We start from the raw sequence: 13,141 nt of genomic DNA, 5'->3' as shown, positions 1-13,141 counted from the left end.
ACCCCACACATACACATCTATTTTTGACCGATCTGACTTAATCTGTCAATTCAGTGTAAAGTGTATTAATTCTGAGGGAAACAAAGCAAGCAAAGCACTGTTACGAACTGGCCACTTTTCTTCCCGACTGGCTAGTCTGGTATCTGAGGACAAAGAGGTCCTATGGGACTGGTGTGGCTAGTCCACAGACTTGGTCATTATTCCTTTTGGGGCCTCAGTTTGCTCAACTGTAAGGGGCCAGTGGTGGATGTGAGACTCACAAGCAATAATGTCCAGAAAGCATCCTAAAGCCTTGTCATTTAATTTTACTCTATGTAACCAGGTTAATCACATTTAAAGAGCCTCCTTTTCAAAGTCCTTAAAGACCTCTGCCCCTGTGGAGGTGAGATCCAATTGCTATGAAAAATTCTACTACTACATGTGTGAACTCCAATCAGGGAGGCTGAATATGTGGAGGCCCTCCCTTTAACTGAGTTATAAGGGGTAAAATTATGACACTGCTGTTGCTAATTCTACCCTTTCTTTTTCCAACCGTCCCCCTTCCCTCTTTAGGGAAAGAGCTGACATATCTGTTCTGGGTACCTAAGGAAAGGAAAAAAAAAATGCTTGATGACCCTCCCCACCCCCATATCCAGCAGCGTTCTTTAGATGCGGAAATAAATGCTCGTCCTCTGCTGATTGTGTTTAACTGCCTTTTGTCTCCTTGTCTCCCTCCAGTGTTGCTCAGATGGCAATCTTTTATTCCTTGCCCAAATTCATTTGGAAGATGCCAGGCTAGACTCCAGCTGAGTACTACGATTTAAGGCTTAATGCATGTCAGCCTGGTCTTTACACACCCTGAATAAACACAATGCAACTTAACATTTTAATTGAAGATTGTTACAAGGCAGGGCTCTGTTTTCTAAGTGGTGTGCACCCTATTTGAAATTCCACTTCATCTATTGTTTTTGCACATTTTTAAAATTTATTGATGCTCCATGTCACCTTTAGAGCTTCAAAGGTTTTCAAAAGGTTGCTGCAACTGAAGTGAACGCAAATGTATCTGGGATACGAGTACAAACAAAACACAAATCAAATGGCCAATCAGCCCCTAAAGACCCAACCTGCCATTGAGCCTGCGCACTCCTGGCCAATGTAAAGTTTACCTTCGAAAGCAGTGCTATAAGCAAAGGTGATTTTTCTCATTTTTTATAAGAAATCCTAACTACTTCAATGAGAGGCAGTGTCCTTTTACCTCAGCAAGCTTGGAGACCCTCTCAAAGTGAATGATTTGCCCCCAGAATGGCATTTTTGTTTCATGAACAGTTAATGACAGTTACAGATAAGATGGGCAGAGGCTGGCCAGGCGGGCGGGCACGGATGGATTCCTCACAATCTGCCTTGCTGTGGAATGAAAGAAAGGCCACAGATCCATGCAGAGGCAAAGAGTGAAAAATAAGAGGGTGTAGGGCAACTTGACCTCCTGTTTGGGGTCAATCTCCACTGTGGTGATTTCCATTACAAGATCTTTCTGGGAAAGACCTGGGACCACTCTGAGATGACTTCCCCATATAGAAACTGCTCAGAGGTGAAAGAAGAAAAGGAAATCAGACGTCCCTGAAAAGCTAGGACATAACTGTTCCTACGGCATTCTACAGACTTCTTCAGATTCCCAACTTTCTCAGTTTAACATCTTAGCGGGGGAAGGGGATCATGGATGAAAAAGATATCTTTACTGCTCAATGTCCTTTCTAGCGTCAGGCAAAGGTGAAGAAATACATCACATTTCCTTTCTTTCTGAGATGATTGTTTTTGAGCTGTTTTCGTGTTTTTTTTAATGTGATCTAAGCATTAGTAAAAAGAAAATCTCTATTAAGTGGCAATGGGGGAAACCCTCATCAAACAGAAGTAGGGGCGTTAGCCATCAAAATGAAAGATATCGCCATGAAGCAGACGCTACCATTACAAATAATGTTCTGTGCATCACTCCAGCCCAACAATTGGTCAGAAGCCCACAAAGCAGGACCCCAGGTAGCAGCAGCATCCCCCGCCGATGCCGGACTCTGCAGCGGAGCAGCCGTCCTCCCTGCTAACGTGGTGGTTATTTTGCTTTTTTAAAACAGGCGCCGACCGTGTAACTGATTATTGTATTTTCGCTCACAAATGTCAGAGGGGAAGATTTAAAGACACTTCCTTGCTAGTGCTAGACTGGGCGATGTTATTTGCAGGGTTGGTTTTTTTTTCCCTTGAGCCTCATTAAAAACCCAAACAACGAAAGACAACTGTTTCTGGAGGAAAAGATCCTTTGCTACATTTGCTTTAAATTTGTTCATGGCTCTTTCTCTGTCAAAACAAAAACCAAACCAAAAAGCCCCCTAGCTTTGTATTCAACAACAGCAACGTTGTTATAGAACCAGCTCCAGAATTAACAGAAAAGCCTCAATTAGGACTATTTATAACTGACCTCGAAACAATTAACCAAGACTGTTGGGGGGAAGGGGCATTTATAAGGGTTGTTTAAAAAAATTCTCACAAAGTCTGCAGGAATTTTAGTCAGACCAATTTGGACATGCTGCCTCCATCCACTTAGTCATCCATCACTTACAGTAATTAGTTTGGCTCCCTCCACTGTCATGATGATAAGCATGACCCCAGGGCTGACTGCTGGTGTCTTGGTCCCTGGAGACTGCAGATGGATCAGCTGTGATATCATCATTACCAAGCACTCACCTCTTAATGGACAGCAGCTTGTTTCCTTCCAATTCGCCATCCATACTTGCACACTCAGATCGCAGAAATTTAGAACTGAAAGTATTCTTACTTACCATCTAGTACAACCCAGCCCCAAAAGGAATCTCCACTACAACAAACCCAGTAAGTAGTCGTCAGGCTCCTCCCAGAAGACCTCCAATGACAGATCTTTGTCACCTCAGAAAGCATCCTCTTCCAGTGTGGCCCAGCTCTAATCATTAAGCAGTGATTTTGTTCCTGCCATCAGACCAGATTTGACTCTTTGCTCCTTGTTCTGCTTTCTGGGACCAAGCAGACCAAGTCTAATCCATCTTCCAGGAGACAGCCCTTGAAATACTCAGAGACATTGTCATCTCAGAATCTTTCTCAGATTTCTTCAAATGACATTGACCCAAGGCCCTTCACCATCCAGATTCCTGATGTCCTTTCTAAACAGAAGACAAGAGTCTAGATGTGATCTGTCCAGGGTAGATGGACAGTAGCACGATTATTCTGTTAATTCTGGGGACTTTACTGCCCTTTACTCTAGGTTGGGAAAAGTGAGAAGAAACCAAATTCTTGTGCTTTTCTTAGTGGATTCATAGCCATTCCCATATATTCAAATGACCCTCCTTTTTCTTCTGCTCTTTCCTCAAATGCAGGTGGATCAGGGAGAAGGAGTCACTTGAGTTTTATTTTTTGCCTCCTACTTTATAGGAAGAGGTTTTACAGGCCATCTCTTTCAACCTGACAGTTTTCAGTTCATTGGCCAATCTAGCAGTTCCCTCCAACTCTATGGGGCAGGCACCGTGGATAGATAATGAACAGTGAGTGGCCTAACTCCGAATGAGAAATACTGTATTTGACAAGCTGTGCAGTACTTTCAGTGCCTTTAAGTTGCTCCCTGCTGCAAAGACCCCTCTTTATAGCACATTTCTTAGCATTATAGATCGAAGCTAAATGAGACCCTAAAGTCCACCTAGTCCAACTGCCCCTCAGCAGAGATGGGGCAGCTGAAACCCAGAGAGGTAAAGGACTTGTCCAAGTTGATAAGCATTGTGCATGGCAGAGCCAGGGTCTGAACCCAGCTCTTCTGCCCCCAAATCCAGTGCTCTTTGAACTGAACCATGCTGCCTCCGATTATCAAACTCATGCCTCTTACTCTTTCAAGATTTGGTGAGCAAAAACTGTCATCTAAAAATGTAAGTTCCTCAGGGGCAGAGGTTGTTTTCATTTTTGGCTTGGCATCCTTAGCACTGATATTATGTTGGCTACATAATCCTTAAGAAATGCTTGTTGGATTGGCTCATAAGATTATAGATTTAGCACTGGAAAGGAGGGACCCTTACAAGACTGAATTGGAAGCAATACAAACCAGTAGATTTAACTAAGAGGTATTGATACCAGTGTCAACAATCGATCCCATTTCCTTATAGTGGGGCCTTGAACCTGTCTGTGCTTTTGGCCCTAGTTCCTCAAACACAGATGGTACAAGCATCAGAATGTCTTCAATGATGAGTGAGCGAGAATTTTAGAGAGTAGCAGAGATTCCTTTCTCTTCAATTCCCAATTCTTTAAAATATGGTAAAATTCCACCAACCATCAGAATGTAATGTGGGCACTGGCCTCACCTTTGTCTACCCCACAATTTTTCCAGTTGTTATGGTCTAGCAATTAATAGGAGCTATCCCAAATGGAAATGGAGTGCCACCTTAGGAAAAAAATGTGTTCCCTCTCATTGGATATCTTAAAGCAGAGGCTGGAGAAACCGCTTTGGGATTAGGATTTGGTCAGTGTGGTCTCCTCCACCTCAGACATTTAGGGTTGTTTCATGTTTTAGTTTTTCATTATGAAATGTATTCTGGGAGGAAGTTATAGCTCTGCTTATGGCACACAGGATAAACTCTCATTTCATACACTACATACGGCATTTTTCAAATTGCTGTCTTGCATTATTGAAATCTCTCATTGTTCATAATTTACTATTCACCTGTTTGTCTTGGCGCCCAAACTCGGTTGTAAGCATCTTGAGGCCCGGCTCCCTGTCTTACGCTTCTTTTTCCTCCCCACAGTGACTGGGAATCATCAAATAGCTCTTGATTGAATGACAGAACTGAAAGATGGCAGAGAGCTCTAAGTTAGCTTCATTGTCCACATTCTTAAGATAACCTGAATTCTTAAAAAAGAAACACATGTAAAGAAGATGAGGAAGATTTGGGCATGAGAAGTGGACCCCCCAGAAAGCTATTGTGAATGAACAGTCTTCCTTTTCTACATAGCCATAAGATCGGGTCCATAGGACATTCCCCTTGTGCACTTGGGGCACTTCTGTTCCAAGGAATGGTAGTGAGCTGAGCATTTTATGGCCAAAAGGAAAACTAGAACCTTTCCCAAAATGTCAAATGTATGTAGACTTCAATGTAAACTTCAAACAGGATTTTTTGTTAGTAGCAAATACATAAACATAAGTAACATAACAGACTATGCATTTATTTACCTGCTGGTTTGAGATTGTACCTTGCCCTGCCACCGAAACACCGAAAACAAAAGGAGAGAACACTGAGCAAAATGGAGGGGTCAAAGAACATTGAGACTTGGGGATGGGAAGATGGCCTGCTGCTGGACACTCAGGATGCATGGGCCTTCTTCTCATATAGGTCTTCTAGATGACAGTGAGGACTCTCTCTTTGATCTCACTAGCTATATTCCTCCTTTCCTCTTAATGTTCTAGTGAACACAGACAGAAACTGGAGGGAGGAATGCACAGTTCTCTCTTTCCTATCCCCAGCACCAAATAGCTCTCTGTTCTCCAGGGAGCTATAATGCCTACATGCCCAACCCTAGCCTCTCAACATCAGTTGCATCAAGGATGGAGCCACTATTCTGATTCACCCTGGGAATAGGCCTATGTGGTAAATGAAGCACACTCCAGAGGCAAAGGCTCTTGTTGGCATTTGGTGAGCATGGCCCTTGGTTGTGCGCAACCATTGGAAGAGACACTTATACTGTACATGCAGTCAGATGGGAAACAGGTGGACATGAGGTATGTGCACTCCTTTTCCTTCCTAACTCAAAGTGTGTCCTTAAGTAGGGCCTCGGCAAATGGAGAAGAAAGAGGGGCCAAAAGTACCATGTATTTGGGCATATAATCTCATTTTTTAACATTAGCATTTAAAAACAGCAGAAAACAAAGAATGTCTTTTTAACTACAGGCTGGATACGGGGCTATCCTAGATTAGCCTCTGTCTTCTCTCTCACTGCCAAAAACACTCCCATTTCTAATCTACTTCATTTACTTCAATTCAATAAGGACTTATTAAGTACCTACTATGTGCCAGGAACTGTTCTAGGCCCTGAATATACAAAGGCAAAAACAAAAGAGCTTCTGCCCTCAAGGAAGGCGCCAACATCCTTCACAGCCTAGCTTCAATCTCTCCTCCTCTGCCACAGTTTTACACACCACTCCAATAGTCCTGTGAACTCCTCAGGCATTTTAATACCACTCCTGTGCCACTGAGGCATACTATAAGGCCCTTTACTGCCATTTTACTTTTTCACATATTTATTCATACCTTGGTTTTCCTACTAGACCTCATGAGGTACTAGAAAGCAGGTATTCATTCCTTAACCTGTTTTTGCCTCAATTTCCTCATTTGGAAAATACGGTTGCACTTGATGGCATCTAAGGTACCCTTCTGGCCTCCAAATCCAGCACCTTCTTCCCTACACCATGCTGTATGGGCACTATAGACCCAGTTGCACAATATCCAAATGTAGTGCCAATGTGATGTTGTTTATTTCCTGAAGGAGCTCATGACCCCAAACTCCTTTCTCAACCTGGGCTTTATAACCAAGATCCCAAATACTTACCAATAGTTTCCCTCTACACTTTCCAGTGAAATGCTGGTTTTTGGTACATTTGTGGCAAGGCACAATGTTAAGGACTGAAGCCTACGTGCTTAGAAATACAATAGGAGGCCTTTACTGATGGAATAACTGGCCACTAACAGCTTCGAATAGCCCCCAAGGTTCAACATTAGTTTACCTTAAGTAGGTTGGTTTCAACAGCCACATGTGCACTGCATTCGATCTGAACATTAAAAGCACCTTTCAAACTTAATTTTAGAGAAATGTTAATGACCAGAACCAACTATTGAAGGCAGAAAAAGAAAAGTAATTATTTCAACAGATGAAAGGAAACCACAAATGAAGGCTTGTGTCTGAAAAAGTAGCACGGTGACTTATCTCTTTGTAAGGAAATGCCTTTAGTTCAAGACACCATGGAGATTTTATAGTTATTGTGTTTACATGGGAATTATTTTAATTTTGAAATGTGAACCCTGGGGATATTTTTTTAAAGTACAGCTTTTACTCATTTTTAACTAGTAAGAGATTCATCTTAGAAAAATATTTGGTCTGAAATGAAACCGTGGTTTTCTAAACACCTAATATATAGTTGCTCTATAATGCTGATGAATAGGAGTACATCATAATGGTTTGATTTGGGGGGAACAAAATGATAAGTGGCAGTCTGATTAGATGCTCAGAAAAGACAAAGACCACGTGTGCTCTGTTTGGAGAGCATTAGCCACACAAAAAGTCCCCTTGCTTCTTCCCACTGCTTCTAAGAGATGTCTCCATGGATATTTACAAGTGTTCAAGGATCAAGGAGAAAAGTAAACTGAGAAAAAGATTACTGACTTGGTCATGTCATTTTTACATTTATAAGTAGATAATTAAAGCTCATAGTTATATAGGTGGTGAAGCAGGTTGAGTGCTGGCCTTCACACTTTCTTCAGTCAGAAGTCCTCAGACATTTACTCCCTGTATTACCCTGGCCCGGTCCGTTAACCTATCTGTTTCTCAGTTTCTGCATTTGTGCAATTTTGGTGTGACTTAATGGTCTCCAAGGTCCCTTCAGCTCTAAATCTGTAAACCTATGATAATCCCAACCCCCAAATCCCCAATAACTAACACTGTGCAAGAAATCAGGAAAGACTCCATGTGCGTATTAAGGTGCATGTGAGCTGAGCCTATAAATGAGGTAGAAGCGAAATCAAAAGAAATAGATGCCTTTGAATAAATCTGCCTTATACTTTTTAAGAAGGTACATTACTTTTCTCTACCTCTGTTTTGAAAGGTACTTTCCCTTATCTAACTTTAAAGATCTTTTCCTTGACTAGACTCAGAGGTGAAGCACCATTCAGAGAATTTCTTGCCATCCTTGCTTAGTAGTTTCACCTGGTGTTGATACTAATCAAGAAAGGTGGCCCAGCTCTAGCCAAGGAAAGCTCTGAGAAGGGTTCATGTTCCAGACAAGCACCAAGATACTGAGATAGGAAATGGAAGGCTGAGTTGAGCAGATAATAAAGGGGTCAGCTGGCCTGGAATATAGAACGGATCAAGTGAGATGATATGAAATGAAACTAGAAAGGGAGACTCAAGCTAGACAGCAAGAGACTTGAACATGCAGAGGCAACCAAGGAAATGATATATGGGGGCCATGTGGAAAGTACATCAGAGTCTGAAAAGGTCTGGGCAAGCAGTGATGGGGAAAAGCCAGGGCCAAAGTGAGTACACATTCTTATGGGAGAGTACCTCAAAAATACTGTATAATCTTGAGCAAATCAATTAAGATCTTTGGGCCACAGTTTGCTCAACTAACAAAATGAGGGCATAGGGTTAGAATTTTGATGCAAGATCATCTTTAAGCTTTGGTTCCTTTCAGCTCTATGATCCTCTTTTATTAAAAGAATTTTTGGCAGAAAAAAAGCAAGTCTTTTAAAAGTTTAAAAAAATCATATAACGAACGAAATGAGTATGGTATGTGAATGTAATGTAAGGACAAAAAGAATGGTTTCAGAGAAACCTCGGAAGACTTGTTTGAACTGATGCAGAGAGAAATGTTCAGAACCAGGAGAAACTTCTTTTTTGCCTCTCTAAGGAACTGTTAAGGGTCTAGTGTCTGTAAAACCCTGTCATAGCTGTAGGAGAAGATACAAAGTTCAGAATGAGCACCTTCCCAGCTCTACTGAAGTTTACAGTCTAATAGTGGAACATATGTAGCTACATCTATTGATGAAATAATTCCATAGGATTGTGTCTGTCTTCTGCAACAAGCATTTGGCAAACTCATTCTGGCAAAATGCTGGAGAAGCCCCTAACATTTCATATCAAGTCAATCAGGCAGCCTCAGAGGAATAGGTGGTGGCCTTTCCAGAGTTACAACATTCTGTGCAGTACAAGAAGCACACATTCTATGGATAGTGGAAGGGTCCTTCCCCTATCCATAGAATGTATGTATGTATGTATGTATGTGTGTGTGTGTGTGTGTGTGTGTGTGTGTGTGTGTGTGTGTGTATACTCTCCCGGAATTGTGTTGAAAAACAGACAAGAGGACAATGAAAATTTTTAAAAATATTCCACCAAGTTGAAAGAGAGAATAGTTCAAGGGAAAGGGTGCTGATTTTGGAGTTGGGCAAAATGATTTTAAACTCTAGTCCTGCCACTTGTTCCCTATGTGACCATGGACAAACGACTTTACTTCTCTGTGCCTCAATTTCCTCATCTGTAAAATGAGTGCTTTTGACTAGATGATTGCTAAAGACCCCTTCCCACTCTCAGTCTTTGGTCCTACCTAATCCGGTTTGTTCCTCCCAATCATTCTAAAACATACAGTCTCACAGCGTGGACAGATATGGGACACAGAATCAAAGTATCTTAAGACATGTACAGAAGTGGGTGCCCAGAGACAGACCAATCACTTGCAGTGCTATTGAGCAGGGTGGGCATTTGGCTACAAATAATGTGAGCTGTGGCCCTTCCACAAAAGCAGCAGTGTCATGAGAAAACTTGGGCTGCTGGTTTTGTAAACGTTGCATTTTCAATATTGTAGTGTCAGTCTTCATTCACTCTCTGACAGGGCTGTCAATCAAGCTGCAATCTAGTTTTATAAGACTTTAAACAAAGATCAAGGCAGTGATACTGCTGAGTTCACATTATCTTCCCCAAGATAAGGACTTAGAGGTTTTCCTCTGGCCACATCAATATTAACTTTGCAGTACCCTTCCAGAGCAAATAAAAAGATAACCACTTTGGCATCCCTGATGGGCAGTGAACCTATGATTTCTATCTCTGCATTGAAACCTGTGCCCGCTAAAATGGAGCAAGAGGATCCAGAGCCTGTTTGCCATCTGTCTTGAAATGTTTTACATGCTCTTTTTGCTAACAAGAGTTTGGCAATAACAGGATAAGGGAGCTAGACATGGGGCAGCATCATTTTGTTTCTGCCTTGAGCCCAATGGCAAATGAAAGACATCCAGAATCAATTTCAAGAAGCTAATAAAATCAGCAGGGGGGGAGGGGGGCCGCGGGGCAGAATAGGGGTAGAAATGTGCTTTTCCCACTTCATTCTAGGAAACCAGGCTGAAGAAGTAACCTGGATTTCTCTTCCTTTTTCCAAAGTCTATGCTGATGAGGTCAGTGAAAAACCTGATAGAAAGATGAGAGGAAATCACTCCAGTGTGGAGCTCAAATGTGGATTTCAGAATAATTGTTCTGACTGTTGTAAAGATTCAGGCTTAACAGTACTGGTTAGTTAGGCTGCTCAGACCCAGTTGAGGGTGAGGCAGTGACATAATTTCCATGGATTGCTTTGTCTGGGCTGTCACTTGAGGGGCCTTTTGGGAGTGGCGCAGGCTATGCAAGTACTAGGCACTGAGGCACCTCTGGCAATGAAAAAATTGATGTGCAAAGCTCAAGGGATACCAAGGTTCCCCAACAAATACCTGCTGTCTACTAGGGGTGGTGGGTGAGGTACAACATGGGAAACTGGGAGATGAAGCAGAAATCCAAATTCTACCTCGGACATCAGCTGAGGGTCACTGGACAAGTCTCATTCCCACATCTGAGTTTCATGTTACTCCTCTGTAAGTTGGGAATAATAACAGCACCTACTTCCTAGGAAGGTTCAAATGAGATAATATATGAGAAATTCCTTGCAAATCATTAAGTGTTATTTCAGTGCTGGCTATGAGAATTGTATGTACATGGGGATTTTGAAGGGGAAAGGGATACTGGGAACCATAGGGATCCCGAAAAGCTTCCCACTGGAGGTGATCCAGGCAAAGTAAGGGGGATACTGTAAAATAAACATAGAAAGGTTCTTCCAAGAACATACTGTCTGCATTAATGTGGTGCTTCTGTGAGAACTCCCAAATATTTCTTTTCCTTCTATTGTTGTAGCATTTTCACGCCTAAAAATCTCTAATTCCAATTTAAAACTGATCCTGCTTGGTAACTTTTTTTTTTAATGGTCACCTCCTATTGATATCCCAGAACACTTGCCACGTGAGCTGAGGCCATCCTAATTATAGCTGTCTTGTAGGTGATAGAGTACTGGACTTGGAGTAAGGAGAGATGCATGTTGGAATCCGGCCCTGGCGATTTCCAGCTGCATGACAAAGGCTAGGTCATAGTTCCTCTCAGAGACTCAGTTTCCTCATTTTTAAGGGTAGGAATGATGCCACCTCTAGTGCCTACCTCTGGGTTGTTCCAAGGTTCAGATGCCACATAGTATGTAAGGTTCTATATGAATACCCAAGGGGAGTTCCCTGCGGGTAGGGGCCACTGTTCTGTAGCCCCAGGCACTACCTAGAGCCAGGCACTTGCGGGTGGCCCGGAGGGGAAGCGGTCTCCTTTTCTGTCCATTAGGATATTGTGTGATTGATTCCAGCTAGGCAGAGTAATACTTTGCTGCTCAGAATCAGGTGAGCCACTTCACCATCACATTCTACCTTTTGCTCTGTAAGCAAACTCAACAAAACTTCCAAACCGGTTTTCACTTTTATCATTTGTATAAGTCTGAGCTTAAGATTTATCCCTCTTAAGCATTGTTTCTTTAAAAATAAAATAAAAGAAGACAGCGGCAAACTGATGGAAGTGGACTGATTTTGACAAGTAGATTCAGACCGCCTCTTCCATCTAGAGAGCCTATGCAGTTTTCACAAGGAGAAACAGCCAGGCAAACAGTGGTTTCATTCTCCTCTCCCCTCCCCACAAATGAAATCCACCACTTAATTTAAGCATATATGAGCATATTTCAGTGTTTTTTCTTAGAATGCATCTGGAAACCTGAGAAGCTTGATAAATAACCAGGACTTTGGGGGGCCAACATGACTGATCCTCAGATTCCCCAGGCTGTACAACCTTTCTTTTCAAAGCTCTTATTGCTAATTACAGTGTTTCTAAGAAAAAAATCCATTTATCACCTTAGAAATACTTCAAGTGATCAAAAGCTGTATGGTGATGCTTTGCTTACAGCAGCAGATAATCCACTGACTCTCTGTGCCTATGGAAGGTACTTCGTAACATAGAGAATTCCAAACTTTGGATGATTCCCTGAAGGAGGGGGGAGGAGAGGGAAGGATCCTTTGATACTTGCTTTGAAATGCATGGAATGGTGTTTTAGGGGCTTTCCTTTCCTAATTCTAATTTTGCTTACCTGCATTAGAATTTGCTTGAAATCACAGAGCAAAGGAATGGGCTTAGTGAGTCTGATTTCACATACTCATTTATAACATACACTGTTTTCGCCTTTCTTGAAATTTTCTACTTAGGATTCCAGTACAAGTGAAAGACTGTGTTTCTTTAGCTTTGCTTTGTTGAATTTCACTTGAAGTGGAGGAGACACAGGTGATTTTTTAAATAATGCCCCAGCCAAAATACATTACTTAGTAACAGAGGAAAAAATACTAGGGCTAGCCAACCAAATAACCACCCCTCTACCATCTGAAATGGGTCAACACATGGGAATTCCAGCCTCAATGGGAGTGCCCCCCCCATAAGTCAATTCCCCAGCCAGTTAAACCCTTAATGTAACTATAATTAGTACAGATAATACTAGCCAATATTTGTGTGAGCATCAAGGTTGGTAATTCCTTTACACACATTAAATCCTTTGAAACCCACAATCACCCTCTGGGTCCCCCAGGGAAGTATTAGGCATTTACATGGACCTGGAATGCCATCTCTTGGCCTTTCAAAATCCTTACCTGCCTTCAAGGCTTAGCTCAGCTGCCACCAAGGGGCCTTCCCAGCTCTCATTCTCCATGACTGATTCAGGCTCTCTCCCCCTCCAGATGACTTTGTATTAATTTAGCTGTTGTGTTGCTAAGTCCCAAGCCCAACTCCCAAACTGAATGTAAAATAACTTGAGGGTTAGGCAAGAGGCCACCTAGGTTATCTTTGCTTTCCTACCACACATCACAGTGCCTTCTACAGTACTAGGCGCTTAATAAGTGTGTTGAATTATCTCCATTTATAGATGGTTAATATTATCTGTAGTGCCTGTTTCACAGGGTTGTGAGGATTGAATGGGATCATTTTTTTAAAAAATCCAACATTTCTCCATACTTTAAGGGTTTACAAATCA

At 42.0% G+C, this 13,141-nt stretch overlaps 1 protein-coding gene across 3 annotated transcripts in view; it reads right to left on the bottom strand.

Moving 5' to 3' along the window:
• Nucleotides 1–13,141, bottom strand: part of DACH2 (dachshund family transcription factor 2) — a 412,262-nt gene that overhangs the window by 41,894 nt on the left and 357,227 nt on the right. For 2 of the 3 annotated variants that reach the window (XM_072626181.1, XM_072626183.1), the window contains one exon: nt 4,700–4,822. The exons of the other annotated variant lie outside the window; for it this stretch is intronic. In XM_072626181.1, the coding sequence (XP_072482282.1) occupies nt 4,700–4,822 (123 nt within the window). The remainder of the gene's footprint in view (nt 1–4,699; nt 4,823–13,141) is intronic. 3 annotated transcript variants of the gene reach the window in all.

Source organism: Notamacropus eugenii, chromosome X (assembly GCF_028372415.1).
Source record: "Notamacropus eugenii isolate mMacEug1 chromosome X, mMacEug1.pri_v2, whole genome shotgun sequence".
NCBI classification, from domain to species: Eukaryota; Metazoa; Chordata; class Mammalia; order Diprotodontia; family Macropodidae; genus Notamacropus; species Notamacropus eugenii.
Note: the sequence above shows the minus strand (reverse complement) of the source record. Positions and strands in the feature narration are given on the sequence as shown.